We start from the raw sequence: 20,998 nt of genomic DNA, 5'->3' as shown, positions 1-20,998 counted from the left end.
CCGGAGTTAGTCTTTATGAGAGGTCATCTCCATATTGACAGACTTAACTGAGTTCAAAAAGTGTTACTTCTCATAGTTTTGGGACTGCAGTGTGGCCTTAATGTTATAATATCTGGATCAGATGCCAAAGATATGCAACATTCAGAGCTTTGCACTGATTTTAAATGCCCCGGATATTTCTATCTTCCATCTCAGCTGAGGGTTTCCCACCCAAACCGGGACTCAATCTTTGTCTTTCTCCTGTAACAGCCACGCGTTGTTACAGGCCACTTCAGAGTTCTTAGCAGAAACCAGATGCAGGCTTTAGAAGCATTGCTAGTCAAGACAGGTGAGTAGAACTGCCTCCAAGGGCTTAGCCAAAAACTATTCAAAACAGGCTATTTCATCCAAATGGGACAGCAGATACCAAGGAGAGAAGGGTCTAGGTTAGCTTTGTGCAAACTCAGCCTTGGTGGCTATTCTTGCCTGTGAAACGTTGCCAACTCTTCTGTTCCCCTCTATCCCTGCCTACTCCCCTAATCTCTTCCTGCACAGAATGTATCTTTATCCAGAGATCCAGGGAACCTGTGGAAGAGGATGACGTACAATTTTAGGTATAGAGATCACGGCTGTTTTACGTTCGGAACTTAAGCAATGAATTTGTCGAACACTCCCTCACCCCTGCCCCCGCCCCCCCTACTTAAGCTCGGTCTCTCGAAAGGAAAGCGCTGACGGCCCAAGACCTCTCAGCGGGAATTCCAACCACTTTGAGTTTCTCTCCTTCGCCTCCTAGTTTTGCTATCCTCAGCTGCTCTTTCCCCCTCTCACTCTGAGCTGCACGCACCACAGTGCCCCACCCGAAAGCTACTCTTCAAAGGCATCTCTCCTGGCCCAGAGAAGCCCGGAGTGCTCTGTATCCGGAGACGCACTAGTGCTCGCTTTTTTATCCGAGAGAACAAAACTGCCATTTCCGAAAGGAAAGTAAGCTGCTCGAGCGTTCAGGGGTCGCCCGCGAACATCACAGGGGGAGGCGGGGAGAAGAGTCCGGGCGCCGAACCGCAGGCCCCGCCCCGCGTGCAGGCCCCGCCCCCGCGCCTCCAGCCCCACCCCGTCCCGCCACTCCGGCTCTGCGCGCGACGTCCGCTCCCGGCCCGCACCCGCATTCGCTCCCTGTTTGGTTACTGCGGGGGGCAGGTGGAGCAAGGGGAGGTGTGCACGGTGAAGGGGACGCGGAGCGGGCTCGGGTGCGCGGAAGGACAGGTCTCGTTGGCGCCACCGCCACCTGTTTGGGGACCCACGAGGCCGTCGCTCCTGCCCTCAGAACAATGGGACTCGGCTCGCGAGGAAGCTTGGCCTTGTTCATCGTGGGGGCGCTGCTGGTGCTAGCGCTACTGAAGGCCGCCGTGGACAGCGCAGACACGGAGGGTAAGTGGCTGCGGGGGTCGCCAGCCCGTGCCCCGGAAGGAAGCGCGCTGCCCACGGGAGTTCCCCAGTTGAGACCTGGTTGTGAGGAAAGTTCTCTGTGTCTCAGGCTCAATGACCTGGACGTGACCGGATGGGGCTAGGGGAGACTGAGGCTCCGGCGGGTCTCCCACCTGCCCCAGAGCCGCCTGCTGGGTCCTTCCGCTGTTTTTATTGTAGGCGGCGGTCGCAGGCCTGGAGGAGTGCGTGTAACCTGTTGAGTTGCCCGAAGAACGGGCCTTAAGCGGAGGGCTCAAGTTGGTTGTTCCAGCCTTCCCCCTGAAGTTTAGGGGAAGGTTAGAGTTTACCTAAGGCTTCCTTTTATGAACAAGATTAGGTGAGTTGAAAAATACGTCTACTGATTCGTTGGGGAAACTTTCAGGAGTCTCCCCGGCGTTTTTATCGTCTAATGTTGCATCAGACAAACGATTTATAGTCTTAAGGTCCCCAGACTTTGGGGCTAATGAAACTGATTGGGAGCTTTTGGGAAGCAGCCCTGCTCTCCCGGGCGCAGGTGAGGCTTCTGCCCCGGCGGAAGGGCGCCTCCTGCCCCTGGCGTGCCGCGAACACCGGCTGAGGCGCGCGTCAACGCATCAGCTGTGCAGCCCTAAGATCACAGCTGACGATCGTCAGATCATAACAAAATGATTTTGACATTTCTCCTTGAGGGAAGGGGGTTTCCCTTACGCCCTTGGCCCTTTGGAAACTTTTAAAGAGTCCTTTTTGAGTAAGGCCAGGAAGCTGGGATTTGCTGTGTAAATGCCATTTTCTCTTTGCGAATTATTGTAGAAATCTGGTTACTTACTAGTCAGTAAACTAGGATAAGATGCTTTAATTCAGCCTTTTCATGTATTTAAATTCTATCCAACTATTGTATATTTAGCCTTAAATTAGTTTTACCCAGCAAGAGATAGAGGGCAGTTTGCAAAACCAGACGGTTCATGTACAACACCTGCTTTTGCTAGAATAATCTGGTGAGACAATAACAATTTTTGTATTGCCGAATTTTTTTTGTTTGCTTTGCTGAATTGTGCATGTGACAAATTGTCTTTGCAGATCTAATTTTGAGATTTAAGAAAGTAAGGAGCAGTAAATTATGTCCCTCATATTTTCAGTATTATGAGGTGTCTTATTGTAAAAGTGAACAATCTGGAATGAAACAGCATATCTTAGTTCAAATTTTACACCAGTATTTACTAGGGGAGGTCTCCATTTTTTTTTTTTTTTATTTGTTACTTTGTGAAAGTAAACCTTTTTATTGTTTCTCTAAAGAATTAGTGATTAGAGAAACTGATCAGTCCTTGCTTTTCTTTTCTTTTGACCTCATAATACACTTGCCCTATTTTAATACTTTATGACTGTTCTGTTTATTAATGTCTCACTAGAGGTTAGTGTTATTTGGAAAACTTGGAATGAATGCTATACTATACAGAAGCCTGCCTTTCATGAACTAGTATAACCTACATAAGCTGGAATCCATTTCTACAGACTATAATGTCACGTTAAATCTAGAGTAAAAGAAGGTTCTGTAGATGTCTCAAAGCAAGTAAATGTCCTAGTCTTCATATACATGTGTAATCCGTATAAAGTGTCATTATGAAGTACGGTGATTTTTAACAAGCATACTAGAGCTTATATGGCCAATTTTTACTAGACACTTCTATGTACCTCATACTGTGCTAACTGAGGTCCACACCACATCTCATCGGATCCTCACAGTATTATGTCCATTTTACAGATGAGGAAACTGAGGCTTAAAAGTTACCTAACTTATTCAAGTAAAAAAGCTAATACATATTTGATTTCATAGACCAGAATCCAAATGCTCAATTCACCATTTTGCCACTAAGCCACATTAGGCGATGTTGGCTTTTCAAGTAGATAATGCTTAAATCCACAATACTGCCATTGCCCAGAATATTGTGGGAGAAAATTTAAAAAATATATTGAAATTCTTTAAAAATGCCCTTTACAGTCTGCTGCGTAGTTTCATAAATATCCTCAGATGGAGGAGGGGGAGACAATGAATAATTCAGCAAACCACAAACACAATCGTTTGTGGTAATACAATAAGAGACATAAGGGAGGGCAGGATGGGGAGACTATTACTTAGGACTCTTGGTGACTAGTGACAGACACCCACTTTGAATAACCTTAGGGGAAAGAAGGGCCTTTATTGACTCTTTAATGGAAAAGTCTAAGGATTAAGGTGGCTTCAGAAATGTTATATTCAAGAGTTCAAATAGGTTGCCAGGAGATGGGCACTTCTTTTGAGTACATCTATCAAATCTCAGGCAAGCCATAGTTAAACTGTTCTCAGACTGGTTGTGGGGGGGTGGAGAATATGACACTTCACATAACAGGGACTTTATAAGTGAGTCTCAGGCTTCAAAAGCCACCATAATGGGTACCCAGTTAGGAAATGAAATTAATCCTTAGTGAGTCTATGCCACTTCATGAATTTAACTTTCTTTTTTTTCCCATTCAGTACATTATAATGTTGAATATTTGGTCTTTCTGTCAAGTAAAGCACTGACCTCCTTGTACTTAAGGTTATCCATGACATTTTTTGTTAGAATACAAAAACAGTGCCTGTCCACAGTTGGTGCTTCATAAGTATTTATTGGAAAAAGAAAAGTTAGAGAGATTGTCTTTTCTCAAGCAAAAAATAAAAAATGGGTTGCCAGGAAATCATCCCTCACAAGAGTTACAACAGCAAGGAGTGACAAAAACAGGAGACTTGTAGTCATCCAGGCAAAAGATGATGATGTATGGTAGTGGAGATAAATGGATGGATTCTAGATCTCTTTGGGATGTGGAACTGAAATCACTTGCTAATGGATTGGATGGTGGAGTGAGGCGAGAGAGAAATCAAAGGATGACCTCTTGGTTTGGGGGTTGAGCAATTGATAATGTAACTGGGAAGACTGAGAGAGAAGCAGGTTTATAGTAGAAAATCAACAGTTCCATTTTGGCACTGACATGCACGGGCTTTAGAATCAAACAACCTGGTCCAAATCCAGACTTTGCCACTTACTAGCTGGGTAGTCTTCTCTGGGCCTCAGTTTCTGTCACTGCAAGACAATACTCCTGTCTCACAATTGCTGGGAGGGTTAGATGAGCTAATGCAAGTCATATGCTCCCAAGGAAGCCCGGTGTGTACTAAGCTCTTTATAATATTGGCATTTATTTGATACCTACTGCTAAATACATCTGTATTGTCTACTGACCTTGATCTTTTTCAAGTTTAATCTTCACATCAGATCTTTTTGTGATCCTTTTTTGGGGGGAGGAGGGGGCTATCTTTGTGAAAAGTACACAGTAATACACTTGCTCTCTTCGCATGTGGTATGTGTGTTTAATCTTTCATTATGCAAAGACCTAGGGTGGATAAAACAACTGAAAAATTGCTTAACTGGGGCATAGAATTCTCCTAAACCTTTTCCAAATCTTAAGGTACTAGTTAAAAATTAAGAGTCATACTGAGAAGGCTTGCAATTAAAAGTAAATTTATCTTTGCATTGTGTGAAATTAGTGATTTTGGTGGTGCGAGACCTAGGGGCACCCATGAATAGGAAGGGCCCCTCCTGTGGTGGTCCACTCCACTCAGAAGAGCAGGGTTGTAGCAGCAGAGATCGGTTTCTCTCTCAACAATCACAGTGTCTTCCCTCATGTGGATGAATGAACTTTGACAAAGCTATTATATAATTAGCCAATAATAGTGGCACATAGTACTGTGTAAATATTTGTTACATAAGGTATATGTTTTCTGTCTTGAAAAATTCAGTAATACATTTCCAGATTCATTGACAGTTTCAAGTTATATTTCATAGCAACAGTGGCAAAAGTAGAACTTCCTATGGAATAATCTACCCTCCTCCATACCAGCACCACAATATATTGCCAGTGTTCTTAAATATTAAGTGTCCTTTCATCACAGGATATTTCTTTATTTTTATAGGATCTTCAAATGGAAATCTTTCCACAGTTCTCAAAACCTCCACTATTGAACCAGCAGGTGAGTTTTAAAAGGTTCAAGAAATGAATTTTCATGTGTCTAGGATACATAAAGTAATATCAGCCTGGAAAGCTGGTGTACTGACCTGTTTTAACCATCGGTTATTCATTCATGAATCCCTAAAGCCTACCTGAAAGACTGCCCTTAGTAGGCGTCAATAAATGATAGTCCGCTGGATGAATAGTCTTTCTCAGTTTAGCAAAGACGTGAATAAATTCTAAAAGTAAAAGCATGTTAGAATTCATACTGAGTTTTGAAACACATTTTTAGGTGTGAAAGTTTTGCACTCTGCCTGTAGATATAAAATATGAATGCATAAGTCTGCTGGTCTTGATGGTGAAACAAGGGAATCTAAGCTGGTCAGCTATGCAGCCTTAATTTGCCTTGGCAGACTCTCAGTAGACCTTGTTTACATTTCACCCATCAATCAAACTTCATTCCCACTATCTCCCTTCCCTATTGAAACAATTGGCAAGTCTTTTTTCCCTGTGCTTTTAGTTTGGAACAAATGGATTTCTTCCTTGGAATTCCGAACTCACTAACATGGAAAGATACAGGAATCAGAGTGATGTCATAAATATTAGTAGTAAACCATCAGGGCATGTTTCTTATAAGCAATACTTAGGTTATCTTCTTACTATCTTTATTCTTCAGAGTTGACTGAGGTAGAAACTAGAAAAAGGTACACAGATCTTATCACTAGGCCCATTTTTTTTCCTACTTTTATTCAGCCAATTATCATTGAGTGTCTTTAATGTGCTGACATGTTGTAGGTGCTAAAAATACAAAATGGATCCAGTCCTGGCTTTTTGGAGTTTTAGAGGGCTTTTGTTTTGTTTTCACTGTGGAAAAATATACATAACATAAAATTTATGGTGTTAACCATTTTTAAGTGCACAATTCAGTGGCATTAAGTGCATTCACATTGTTGTGCAACTTTGTGGAGCTTTTGTTTTCATGGGTGCTCCGTGTAGTTCATATTCTTAGTTGACCTCTGTTTATTTGGCACCAATCCCAAAAGGAAAATAACATCTTTCTTTAACAAACTCCTCTCTGATGTGTATTCCAGGAATGTGTTGTTGGGAAAAATGGAAACTGCCAGCAATATTATTTAACAACATCAGATCCCTATCACTTTTATAGGACTTACCACTTTGGATTCAATAAATCTTTCTCTATTTTGTTTGTTTTTTTGGTCTTCATCTAAGTTCCTTAAAAGTGGTATTTGTGATTTTTCATCCTAGCACCTAACGGTATGCCAGTACATAGCAGATAGCTTTTCATTCTCTGCCTTTCCTACAAATTTCTGGCTGAACAGTTTTAGTAATTCTACTGAAAATTTTTTATTGGGGGGTAAGTGGAGACCCCTAAATGTAAGATTGTTAGGCATTTGTGGGATGGTTTTTTAAAAATATTTTATTAGATTCTTAGGTGTCTTTTCCTATTGGCCTTTATTAAATCTGATTATGTATTGCAGAACTTCCTGAAACTATGGTGTGGCATTAACTTTAAAAAACACTTTTTAGCCAAGATATACCACTGCTGACAGTAACTGTGAATGATTGTTAAAGATCAATGCAGTACTCTGAGAACTGCTCCAGAGTCAGGGAGATGATTTAAAATGCCCCCTCTAGCCCAAGGAAATTTTTGAGAAAAAAAAGAAAGCACTGCTTTAAAATTTTTTATTCTAAAGAGACCAGATAATACGAGTATCATAAAAAATTTTTGTTGTTCAATGTGTAACACTTCCCATAACTGTTATAGTCCTCTTATATCCTTTTTGAATCTTGAAAACTCTTATGTAACATGTTGAACTGATACATTTTTATAGGACATGATGCTTAATCTTTTCTTTTATAGAAACATAGACTTTTAATCTTTGAATCATTATTTTTTGAACATATTATTTACCAATGTATTTTGTGCTATTTATTTAGTCAAGTTTATGTGGCACCAATCCCAAAAGGAAAATAACATCTTTCTTTGACAAACTCCTGTGTGGTGTGTATTCCAAGAATGTATTGTTGGAAAAAGTGGGGACTGCCAGCAGTATTCCTTACATCAGTTGCCTATTGCTTTTATAGGACTTACCACATTAGATTCAATGAATCTCTTTTCTCTATTTTGTTTATTTTTTTAGTATCCATCTAAGTTCCTTGAAAGTGGTATCTATGATTTATTCATCGTGGCACTGAACACTATTGCCTCGTACATAGCAGATATGCATATATGTTGGTTTAACTGAATTGTGGAATCAAATACATATTTTGTCGTTCCTGACTGAACCTTATCAAAGAACCACTATATACATCTTACAGAGACATGACTGGTTCGTGCTCCAGTCTTATCCATTATTATAGCTGGGGTTTTTTTCTTGTTTATAGAGTAAGATAGATACTTGAGGTCAAAGAAACAGGAATTAAGGTTACTTTCCAGTTGTTCCACTGAATTATATATAATGGTTCTTTTATTTTTCAAGTGCCCTAATCGTTATTTGAGGACAGCCATACTTCTGACATTCTTTTCTTTAGGGACTTGTTTAACACTTTTAAGGATTTGTTAATGTTTTCAGATTATGTAGAAAATAATTTCCCCCATTTCATATATAGTCAGAGGGTTTATATTTTAGGGTCTGTAGATGGATGAATTTATTCTTTATGGTACAAGGAAGACACATGCCCAGATGATTTTTAATAACAGGGGTTCGGGCAAAGATATAAGGAACTGTGACATGGTTCAGAATGGAAAGTCTGTCTCATCAGTAACCAGAACATTTCACTGTCATTCAGGATACAGTCTTCTCCTTGATTGCTTAGCATTGATGCTGCCCCCAAAAGAGGAATCTCAGGGGTTCTCAGGGTACTACCATCCAGTGTGAAGCTCCTTTCTTGGGCATAATTTGTAGCAAGCCAGTTTCAAAGCAGTTGATTTCCCTTACTGTTCATCTGTATGTGATTGCCTTTGTCTTGGTAACCCATCCTTGGTCCAGTTACTTGAGCTACTCTAGTAGGGCTGGTTTTCTCCATAGGTTTGGCAGGACCATAGCAAATTTGAGCAGATGACTGTGGGTTGGACTTATATTTCTGAAGAAGAAGGCAGTGGAAATTTCAGAACAGCTTACTCAGATAATTCTGTATTCCAATTTTTACCCCCCGTGGAAACACTAAAAGTTTTACTGAAGTGGAAAGAATTTATCAGGTACATAATTCTATATTCCATACTACCTTATTCTACTTATTTTGGGTAGAATGTTTTGTGATGAAAGAAGATGGAAACTTCCTGCTAGGTTGTGAACTACTACAAGACAGGAACCAGTTGGCCTGACAAGTTGCTTGTAGATGCAAATGGCGCTAGATACGTACGAATGTACATACATCATACATACATACAAAGACAGATGGACAGACATAGATATTGATATTGATATTTGTTTGTAACTAGAGATTGATGTAGGAAGGAATTTCCCTAACTACTATGAAGAACTTGTTTTTACTTAAAGAACTGCCTTAACTCCTCAAACACTATTGTGTTCAACTCATGTTTTTGAGATTGCATTTGAAAATTGCTGGTAACTTTTAACAAAATTAGATGTCTCAAGGAATGTAGAATAGGAAAATCATGCAATATTATGTTCACTTTTTCACTGAACAGATGTTTGTTTTGACTGCCCACTCTTGCTAGTCGCTGTTTTAGGCACAGGCATCTATGGGTAAATAAGATGCATAACTCTGCTCTCTTGAAGTTTAAATCCAGGTGGAGAGATAGACTATAAGGAGAGAAACAACTAAAGAAGATGGTTTGGGATTGTGATTTTAAAAAAAATGATGAACAGGATTTTACACACACACGCACGCACGCATACACGCGCGCACGCGCGTGAATGTGGTAGAGAATGACTCCGGAAGAGCTGCTTCCAAATGGGTGGTCAGGGAGGACTTCTCTGAGGTGGGATCATCTGAGCTGAGACCTGACTAACTTGAATATGAATTCTAGTTTGAATAATAGAATAGACTCAACTGAGATTGAATACGTGACACTTCTTTTTGTTATCTTTTCCTTAAATACTCCTTTTTCACAGGAAGTTGGCAGGCTAGCTCTGGATTCATGACTTCTTTCAGAATAAAATTCAGATGTAGCTCATCACATTGAGAAATACATAAAGATTTCTCAAGAGTAACTTTCCCACGTGTATAAAGTTCTTAGGAAGAGACTTTGTCTGATGTGCTGATTAGAGTTAAGCAGTAATTAGTGTCGTACATTAATTATTTGGCTCTTCATCTTTCTGCTTCTCTTTGTCTTTTTCTTAATATATAGTTTTGTTTAAAATTTATTATAAAATATAACTAATGTATATACACGATAGTCTAAACAGTATGTACGTGAAAATGTAAAATACATAATACCAGTCTTCCTTTCTCCACTGAGCCTCACTCAGTCCTTTTCCCAAATGTACATTACTGGTCAAAAGCCAGACTCATTATTTCTACCCAAAGATCTGCTGCTGTATTTCTTATCTCACTTGGTGGAAAAAACTGTTCATAAAGTGTCTCAAGCCACAAATGGTTACTAGTTTCACATGCATCCTTCCAAAAAATAACTTAAGCATAATCTATATGTATTATATATGTTTTTTATTAACATAAGTGGATAATGCTAAGCACACTGTTCTCTACCTAGTTGGTCTCACACCTCGTCCTTCCTAATAGCTGTATATTCCATGGCACAGATGCAACATGATTTATTTACCCAGTTCCCTACTGATGGACATTTAGGATATTTGCAGTCTTTGCTGTTTCAAGCAGAGCTACAGTGAGCGTTCTTCCTGGTAAATCTTGGCATTCTTCTGCAGGGTGCCTGTGGTGCTCTTTTCTAGTGGTGGAATTGTTGAGTCAGTGGTGTATAAATTTTAATTGGTGATACATTGCTAAATTTTCTTCCAGATTATACCAGTTTACTCCCACTAGCAGTACCAATGGTGCCTATTTCCTGCAGCCTCGACAACACTGGTTAATACCAGACAATTTTAAATTTGCCAATCTGAGATGTGATTAATAAAACCGTTCAGAGTTACATTTTTAAAGTGTGAGTTAATTTGAGGATATTTTCATTTGATTTATGGGGATTTTTGTTTATTTTTTAAACAGCTTTATTGAGATGTGCTTCATATACCATACAGTTCACTCCTTTCAGCTGTACAGTTTAGTGGCTATTAGTGTATTCAAAGATATGTGAAACCACAGTCAATTCTAGGACATTGGCATCACCTCAAAAAGAAATCTAGTGTCATTTAGCTGTCATCCCTTAATCTGCTATCCCACCCCTCAGCTCTAAGTAACTACTAATCTTTCCATCTCTATAGATAATTTCCTTGTTTTGGACTTTCATATGAGTGGAGTCATGTAGTATGTTGTCTTTTGTGACTAGCTTCTTAACATGTTTTCAAGGTTTACCCAAATTATAGCATGCATCAGTACTTCATTCCTTTTTATGGCTGAATAATATTCCATTGTGTGTATATACTACATTTTGGTTATCCACTCTTCATTGAAGGACATTGGGTTGTTCCCACCTCTTGACTATTATAAATAATGCTGCTATAAACATTTATGTGGATGTGTGTTTTCGTTTTCCTTAGTTATATACTTAGGAGTGGAATTGCTGGCTCATATAATAACTACATGGTTAATGAACTGTCAGACTATTGGTCACACTGTTTTACATTGCTACAGTGTATGAGGATTTTAATTTCTCCACATCCTTGTCTACATTTGTTATTATATAACTTTTTCTAGCCATCCTAGTGGGTGTAAAATAGTGTCTCATTGTGGTTTTGATTTGTATTTCTTTGATTACTAAGGATGTTGAGCTTTTCATGTGCTTATAGGTCATTTGTATTTTTCATTTGAGATATGTATTCCAGTCCTTTGCCCATTTTCTTAATTAGGTTGTTTGTCATTTATTGGGTTATCATTTTGTTAGCTTATGTGTGTCTTTTTATTCATTTCCTTTGTGATTATAAAAATAGTACGTAGTTTTACGGAAATTTTGGAAACTGCAAAGTATTTTTTATCATTATTCAAATTACTCTCAGTATTTTTAATTTTGTTAAGCTCAAACTTAACTACATAGATGCATTTTCTTAAAATGAGAGCTAACCATCTCTTAAAACACATTTTATTATGGTTACATCTTAGGACATGAAAACAACTAGTCGAAAAGTGATCATTTTAGTCTGTTACCTGACTATTCAGTAAGAACTGGTTTTTTTTTTTATTTTACTCCATAATGAATTTGACTTAGTGGTTTTAGTAGTTTCCCCCAAGTATGTGTGCTCTGTTGTATTTTGGAGAAGATACAAAGAGAACAAATTGCATGGCTATTAAGTGAACTTCGGCAAGTTATTTGACCTCTCTGTGCCTCAGGTTCCTCAGTAAATTGAGCTTTTGAAATAATCTAGCTATTTTGTAGGATAAATGAGAGGACGTGTAAAGCACCTGCCTTTAAAATAGCACCTGGCACAAGTGAAAATTAAATGTGTTCCTCTTTGCTCTCTGGCCACAGGGACCCTCTTTAAAAATCCCTCCTGTCTCATCATTCTCTGCTGCAGGGCCTTTGCATATGCAGGCATACCTTATTTTATTGCACTTCACTTTATTGCATTTCACAGGTGTGTGTGTGTGTGTGTGTGTGTGTGTGTGTGTGTGTGTGTGAACAAATTGAAGGCAAGGCCTTCCACCAGCAAAAGATTATGACTTGCTTTATTGCAGTGATCTGGAACCGAATCCACAATATCTCTGAGGTATACCTGTGCTGTTCTCTCTCCCTGAAGAACTTTCCATCTTTGCCTTTGCCTGGTTAATACCCATTTAGCTTTCAGATTTCTGCCTTAGCTTTACTTCCCTAAGGAGCAGTTTTTGACCTCTAGATACAGGCCCTTTCTGTACGATGCTTTGCTTAAGTCTCCCTTCCTGACCAGAAAGCTTCTTCAGGAGTAATGCTGACTTCACTACCAGCACATCCCCAGGATCTGGCACTCATTTTTGTTGAAACAATAAAGGATAAACAAATGCTCTGGGAGGAGGAAACCAGTTTTTGTGCTTGCTTGCCTACCCCAGCCTTACCTGCAAGATTTGTTGGGAGCCTGTTGGTCAAAATAAATTACCACCTGCACTCTGCCTAGCATGTCTTTAAGCCAGGGCCTTTCACTTTACGATTAAGAAGAGTAGCGCATCTCGTTTTATTGCACTTAGTTTTCTTGTACTTCACAGGTGATGCATTTTTCACAAATTGAAGTTAAGCCCCTTCACCAGCAAAAAGATTATTATTCACTTTATTGTGGTGGTTTGGAACTGAACTGCAATGTCTCCGAAATAGGCCTGTACTGTGCCTCTAGGCAACTCTGTTTTCTTTCTCTGTTTACATAAAGCCCCTCCAGCCAGGCCCTGATGCCCGAAGGCAGGTGTGGAAGGGGATGGACAGGGCATTCAGATCTGAGAGGACAGAGAGGACCTTGCCTGGCTCACCAAGCCTGTGCTGTGGTCAGTCTTCCTCCTGAGGAGGAGATGGCCTGGGTGGTTCAGGCTGTGTTACATTTTGACAAGGCAGGAACATCTGTGCTCTGCACTGACATCAAAGTGGTTATGAAGGTGACACTGGGAAGGAGACTTGGGAGTTTCTGAAGTCCTTCAGGGAATTTGGGGTTGCCAATAGTGGGAAGCCATTGCAGGAATTTAAGCAAATCAGTCCAAATGGATGATGGGCCAGGATGGTAGTGGTGGAGATGAAGAGAGATTTTGCTGGTGGATTGGGTGTGACAGGTGAGAGGAAGGGATGGTGTGACTGTGGATTTGAGTTTGAGCACTTATGTTTTAATATCCTCATCAAAACCAGACACCTTGCCGCCCCATATCTGGAAGATTATGGTCAGGGAGAGTTAAGAATGAGAACAGCTGAGAGATCACAGTGGGCTGGAGGTGGAGAGTGAGCTGCTCTTTGTCTGAAATGAGAAAGCCTCATGATGAAAGACAGAAAGCTAAGAATTAGGGGTTAGATAAAGTAGAGGGCGAAGTGAATCCCAGTGTATATGCTTCCTTGTCTTTTTGAGAGATTGTGGGGCCAGGCATTGACTGCACTAAAATTAGGCAGTTTTAACTTCCTGTATGACCCAGTTATTTAGAGAGGTTTCTTGCAGGATAAATTTGGAAACTGTCATCTATAGTTATATTACTCCACTTTAATTTTCAAAATTATAAAACCTTAGAACTAGAAAAACCTTACAGCAATTTTTCTCACATTTGGTATCACATTAGAATTACCTGGAATGTTAAAAATACTGGTCTAGGTCCCGCTTAATCCAGTTAAATTTGAGGTAAAGGAGTAAAGTAAAAACATGCCTGATTCTAATGTGTAACTAAGGTTGAGAATCACAGACTTTGAGAGTGGCTGACGGAGGCTGCTCTTCCTAAATAGCCTTGGGTGAGTGGGTGAAAAATGGCTGTTTTTGCTGTGAGGGTTACTTATTTATTTTTGGTAAAGAATTATAAAATTGTAACTAGTGGGGATATGCAGAAAATAGTGATTCTCTTCTTAGGATATCTCCCCATCCCATGAAAAACCCCCAAAGCTAGACATTGCAGTCATTAAGAGAAGGGACTTTTTTGCAGACTTTTGGTCATGGTGAAGGGAAGGGGTGGGACAAACAGGGGAACAGAGCAATAGTACTTATATTAGTAGTGCAATGTTTTTATTACTGTGGATAACATTGTTTAAATTTCATAAAAGGCTACTTCATTAGCTGTCAAAGAAGAACAGAGACTAACCCTCCAAAAATGTACAATTGAGAGAAGTTTCAGAAACAAGAGTAATTATATGAAAAGCTATAGAAAATAATTGAGAAGTCCGCTTATAAGACTTTATTATACAAGACTTTATTCTACTTACATGTATTAATACGTGTATTCTTAACAATTGTTCTTGCATTATTTGTGAAAATTTTCTAAAGCATTAAAGCTAACTCTCATGCCACATTAACTCATCCCCATGAACTCTTTTTAAATCACAGTGATAGAAAATAAAGGGGGAAAAGCAAACAGCAGTAACTTTACAAATAATGGAATGTGAATCTTTTATGCCTTTCTCCAGAGTAAATTAGGTTAAAACTTGGCTTTATGGAGGACTTAGGTAGCTTTTATTGTAAAGGTGTGCATATTGGGATTGTATATTTCACATGTGAACATGAGGACTATTTTTTAAACTTAATCATGATACCATTACACCTAAAAATTAATGATTTTCTTACAGTTTCATTGAGGTACAATTGATATGTAGTACTGTATAAGTGTAAGGTATACAGCATAATGATTTGACTTACATATATTGTGAAATGATAACCTCAGTAAGTTTAGTTACATCCATCATCTCATATAGATACCAAAAAAGTACAAAGAAAACAAAACAACAAAATAGAGAATAAAATATTTTTTTCTTTGTGATGAGCACTCAGGATTTATTTATTCTTAACATTCGTGTGTACCGTACAGCAGTGTTAACTACAGTCTTCGTATTGTGCATCACATCCCCCATGCTTGTTTGTCTTGTAACTGGAAGTCTGTGCTTTTTGACCACCTTCATCCAATTGCTGCCTCTGGTAACCAGATCATTATTTTTTTTGGTAGGAGTTTGGTTTTTTTGGTTTGTTTTAGATTCCACATTTAAGTGATACCATGTAGTATCTGTCTTTCTCTGTCTGCTTGGTTCACTTAGCATAATGCCCTCCAGGTCTTTCCATGTTGTGGCAAATACAACTATTTTATCCATTAATCTATTGATGGACAATTGAGTTGTTTCCATGTCTTGGCTATTGTGAAAGCCCCCAACTACACTCTTCATTCAAGCATGTAAGCATGACTGTTGGATGGGCTACACAGCTTCCCACGTACTCTGTTTTGTTCCCTGGTTGGATTGGCTGAAGGCTCTATTCAGTTGTGCGCAAGGCTATGAAGTAGTTTCCCTGCCCATTCGCAGTGAGAGAACCAACTATAAGGCGAGTTAGACTGTGATCTTGACTCAAGCTGACTTGTGCCCCAAGCTCCCTGGCCAAGCAGGGCCACTGGCTTTGCTCTGCAGACTGTCAACTCTGTCTTTTGGACTCAACTCAAGCATTGCTGGGCTTCACAGCTTCTAGGTAATTTTGCCAGCTTTTCTGGTTGGGCAGGGCAATGACTCAGCTCCCCTGCCTAGGCAAAGGCAGACCAGGCTCCAGGGCTGGTAAATCTCTTCACTCTAAGACCTGAATCAGGCAGACGTGCACCCTGCCAAGTTCCCTAGTTAGACTGCACCGCTGACTTGGTTCTGCAGATGAGCAAAATTGGTTTGCATTATTACTTGAGTGCTGCAGGTAGGAATTCAATCTGCCAAGATCCGATTGCTAGTTTTTGCAGGCCCTTCTCCATCACAGTCATTTCCAGTGGTTGAGCTCGACAGATTCCTGTGCAATCCCCATAGGGTGAGATAGGAGTGGTGGCTCCCAAGAAGCAACGCCAATGCTAGGGGAGCTGAATGTCCACCCTGGACTCTCTTCCCCCCTGGATGAATCATAGGCACAAGGAGACCTGTCAGCATGGTTCTGTGACACCTGGAGGGTGCAGGGCATGCAGTCTGCATGTGGCCTCTTATGCTTTTAATACAGTCTTTCTTGGTCTCTGATGCAGAGTGCTTCAGCCTTACTGCTGTTTTCCTCTCCTTCTTAAATCCCACCCACTTCCACCCCTGATCTACATATGTTGCCGTCTCCCCTTAAGAACTGGATCTCTGAAGGCGGGGTGTCTCCTCTCACATGCTCGTGGCACACCCAGGGTCTGGCACCCCCAACTCACTTGGGGTACCTGGCGCACCCCGGGGGGTGTGGCACACCCAGGGTATGGTCCGTGGCTCCACCTGAGGCGCGAACCCAGGACCTTCTGCGTGTAAAGCAGATGTGCTAACCACTACACTATGGAGCCACCCCCTTGTTAGTGTTTTTTACCCACAAAAGAACTTCTTTCAAAATTGGAGTCGGTCATCTCAAACTCTACCATTGCTTTATCACCTAAATTTATGTGATATTCTAAAACCTGTCTTGAGTGGAAAATAACCACTCTTCAGCCTTCACAGCATCTTCACTAGGAGCAGTTTCCATCTCAAGAAACCACTTTCTTTGTTCATCCATAAGAAGCATTAACCAAAGAATAGGTTTAGGCCATAATAAAGAACAAAAAAGCATTTATTTGAGCAAAAAGGATGGCAGTCCAGGAAGTGCAGATTTAGGTAGCAACCCAAATTGAACACCGAGAACAAAGAAGGGATAGGTTTATAAAGTTAAAAACCACAGGTGCAGTTCTCATTTAGGTTCTCCATGCAAATGAAGGGTGCTGGCTAGATTAACAAGGATTGGTTAGTTACAATATACAAATGAAGGAGTAAACCCTACAAGGAGGACATATAGTCCATACGTGCTCATGCAACAGTTCCAGAATATGGCTTGCCCTTGAGCAGAGTTTAGCAAAAGGCTAGCAACTTAATAGCAGCTCTAAGAACTGAGTCCATTTTAAGTGACTCTCAGCAATACATTTTTTCTCCATTATCAGAAGCAGTTCTTCATCCATTAAAGTTTTATCTTGAGATTATAGCAATTCAGTCACATCTTATAGCTCTACTTCTAGTTCTACTTCTCTTGCTATTTCTACCACAACTACAGTTACTTCCTCCACTAAAGTCTCAAACCCCTCAAATTCACCCCGAGGATTGGAATCAACTTCTTCCAAACTTCTGTTGATGTTGATATTTTGATCTCTTCCCATGAATCACAAATGTTCTCTTAACCAATAAAGATCTGTGAGTGTAAAACAAAAATTTACTTGGGGTCTTATAGGATTGGAACCTGGGAGACACAGATTTAGGTAGCAACTCATACCACTCCAGAGAGAACAAAGAAAGGCAGGGTGTTAAAAGGCAAAAGCTGCAAAATTTGAAACAAAGGAAAATTTTCTTATTGGCTGTCTAACATGGTGTGATGACTAATTTTAAAGGATGGATTAGGTCTGGGTGGTTAGGTTCTAAGGTAAGCAAGTTCCGGGATGGGCCTCTTGCAAGCATGAAAGTCCAAAAATTCAAACTTCATTTAGGTCCTCTGTGCAGATGAAAGATACTGGTAAACTGGATTGACTCCTTTTAGGATGAAGATGGTCTCGTTGCTGTGGTAAGGAGGAAGTGAAATTCAGGATGTGGTCTCCCATCTGCTTCAAAAATTTATAGATGGGATGAGCATGACCTCCTAGCTCCATTTTAGATCCCATTGGGATGAGCATGACCTCCTAGCTCCATTTTAGATCCCTTGATAAAAGTGACTATCATGAGAGTTCCCATTCACAATCCTTAATGGTATCTAGAATGGTGAATCCTTTCAGAAAGTTTTCAATTTACTTTACCAGGATCCATCAGAGGAATCACTGTCTATAGCAGCTATAGCCTTATGAAGTGTATTTCTTAAATAATAAGACATGAAAGTCAGAATTACTCCTTGATCCACTGACTACAGAATGGATGTTGTGTTAGCAAGCATGAAAACAACAATCTCACTGTACTTCTCCATCAGAGTTCTTGGGTAACCATGTGCTTTGTCAATGAGCAGTAATACTTTGAAAGGAATCTTTTTTCTGAGCAGTAGGTCTCATCAGTGGGATTAAAACATTCAGCAAACCATGTTGTAAACAGATGTGCTGTTTTCCTGTCTTTGTTCTTCCATTTATAAAGCACAGAGTAGATTTAGCTTAATTTTTAAGGGCCCTAGGCTTTTTTGGAACAGCAAATGAGCATTGGCTCCAACTTAAAGTCACCAGCTCCATAAGCCTCTAACCAGGGAGTCAGCCTGTCCTTTGAAGCTTTGAAACCAGGCTTTGACTTCTCACAAGCTATGAAAGTCCTAGGTGGCATCTTCCAATATAAGGCTGTCTCGTCTACATTAAATATCTATTTTGTGTAGCCACTTTCATTAATTATTTTAGCTAGATCTTCTAGATAACTTGCTGGCAGCTTCTGCATCAGTACTTGTTGCTTGACTTTGCACTTTTATGTTTTGAAGATGGCTTCTTACCTCATGAACCAACTTCTTATAGCTTCAAACTTTTCCTTTGTAGCTTCCTCACCTCTCTCAGCCTTCATAGAAATGAAAAGAGTTAGGGTCTTGCTGTGGATTAGGCTTTAGCTTAAGGGAATGTTGCGGCTGGTTTAATCATCTATCCAGACCACTAAAACTTCATATTAGCGATAAGGCTGTTTCACTTTCTTATCACTGGAGTAGCACTTTTAATTTCCTTCAAGAACTTTTCGTTTGCATTTACAACTTCGCTAACTATTGCAAGATGCCTAGCTTTTAGACTGTCTCGGCTTTTGATGTGCCTTCCTCACTAAGCTTAATCATATCTAGCTTTTGATTTAAAGTGACATCCCTACTACAATAGAATATCAAACAACTGATATATATGCCCTGACACGAAACTATTCACAGTTGACTATTAAGTTAATAAAATTAGTTTCGCGTTTAGGCATATACACCAGTTATTTTGATATTCTGTAGTAGTCAGGATTTCATCACACCAAATACAAGTTATCTAATTGTGATTGTATTAGCCGGTCATTTACTGATTTTGATCAATAAATGGGGAATAAAACAGCTTTTTTAAATGTTAAGCCATGTGCTCATTCGATCTTTATTATATTCTAGTAAATTTGCTTTTACTGTTAGACAACGGCAACAAAAAGCATACCAAAATCCTTGTATACCTTATTTGGTTGTAAGCTTTCTGAGTTTTTCTCTTAAGAAGTCAAAGACAATTTTTATAACTTCCTCAAGATAGCTAAAACTTATATATTAACCTCATTAAGTAGAGGTAAATGATTGTAAAGAAACTGATCCTAGGTAATTTTACACTCCAGACAGGGTTTTATTTAGATAAACTTCTGCTTTTATAATATCCTATACATGCTTGGTCAGTCTACTAGTTAGTTGCGAAGCAGTTGACCTCAAACAAATTAAATTCCTTTGGAAGTCCAGGGCCTACAGATAGAGAGGTAATTTTGCTTGATTTTTACACTAGTTTAGGTGTTTCAGTAGATCAGTGGAAATTGATTATAGATGATAGATAGTAGAAACTTCTTTTACCTTGGGGGATAAAAGCATAAGCGTTAATGACCATTAAAATGTGAATAGGGAAAGGAAAATAAAACATACAACTGATTCCAACCCATATGGGTTTTATGAAGACTGAGGTAAACTGTATAGAGTGTTGCAATGCCTAATAAATTCCCTTTAGCCATTATAGCTTTTAAAAATTGTTGGCTCCTATTTTGACTGATTTGAGTTGTCATTAGCCTTCTTTTTTCTTTACAGTTAGAGGGAAAGGAATTATTATATGATCTTAAAATTTCTGTGCCTTGATTTCCTTCTAGTGTTAATTCATAGAGTTGTGAGGATGAAACATGTTTATGTATATAAAGCACTTAGAATGGTGCCTGGCACATAGTAAAAACTATGTACATGCTAGCTATTATTACTGCTAATAATGATCCAAATATAGTGGTCAAGAATAGAGAAGTCAGAGTTCTAATAGGTTACTATAGTTTTTAGATTCAAAGCTACAAAAATCCAGATGACCTTCCTAGCAAAGTTTAGTGATAATTCTGCTACATAAGCCTCTCATATTCCTTTGTTATATCCACTGAACAAATGTTCATTTTGAACCTAATATGAGTTGGCCAGTGTACCAGATACTGTGCGAGCTACAGAGACTTTACCGAACATAGATACTGCCCTTAGGATGCTTACAATTTAATTGAAAAGGTAATAAGAACAAAAATAACTATAATGAGAGACCAGTTTGCTAAGTGTAGTAATAAAAGTGCAAAAACCGTAAGTGAGCACTCAAGAGGGAGAGATTACTTTCAGTTAGGAAAATCTTGAAATAGCACAAACTAGGTCTGATGGATGTGTCAGATGGAGTGAGGAAAAACAGACATATCACTGAAGGGGACACAGTGTGAAGAAAGGTGTTGGGGGAGGAAATGGTCTGTGCTGGAAAGAAGGCCCAAGCCGTCTTTATTTGCATGTTTACCCTATTGTACGGTGGTGGTGGTGGTAATGGTGGTGACGACCACTGGTTGAACATAATGCTGTTGCCAAGCATTAACAGATATTTCATCCTTGTTACTGAATTCCACAAAATAACCATATGAGTTAAGTATTATTTTCCCTATTTTAGAGATGAAGAGAAGTTGTATAGATAGAAAGTGACTGTGTAACCATTTAAGCACAAGAGTGGTTGACCCTGCTTCTAACACACCTGGCTGTTTCTTCAGACTCTCAAGTGCTTGGTTGAGAGATAATTAGACACATGTGTGCTTCCTGAAGAACAGAAATTGATACAAATTAGAATTTTAGAATTTTTTTTTCATTCCTACTTCTACATTTTCAACAAAGATTTTCTGCATCTGCCAGCATTTCCCAGG

General features: G+C 39.5%; 1 protein-coding gene across 3 annotated transcripts in view; it reads left to right on the top strand.

Annotated features, from left to right (window-relative positions):
- Positions 1 to 1,074: 1,074 nt before the first annotated feature.
- The window catches only part of TMEM123 (transmembrane protein 123), a 44,858-nt gene continuing 24,934 nt past the window's right edge, over positions 1,075 to 20,998 (top strand). The window contains exons 1-2 of one of the 3 annotated variants that reach the window (XM_025043752.1): positions 1,075 to 1,404; positions 5,402 to 5,458. In XM_025043752.1, coding sequence (XP_024899520.1) covers positions 1,305 to 1,404; positions 5,402 to 5,458 — 157 coding nt within the window. In that variant the 5' untranslated portion in view covers positions 1,075 to 1,304. The remainder of the gene's footprint in view (positions 1,405 to 5,401; positions 5,459 to 20,998) is intronic. The other 2 variants (XM_015585996.2, XM_015585997.2) reach the window with 2 other exon arrangements.

Source organism: Pteropus alecto, unplaced genomic scaffold (assembly GCF_000325575.1).
Source record: "Pteropus alecto unplaced genomic scaffold, ASM32557v1 scaffold12, whole genome shotgun sequence".
Taxonomy (NCBI): domain Eukaryota; kingdom Metazoa; phylum Chordata; class Mammalia; order Chiroptera; family Pteropodidae; genus Pteropus; species Pteropus alecto.
The sequence above is the reverse complement of the archived record's forward strand: the minus strand, read 5'-3'. Positions and strand labels throughout refer to the sequence as shown.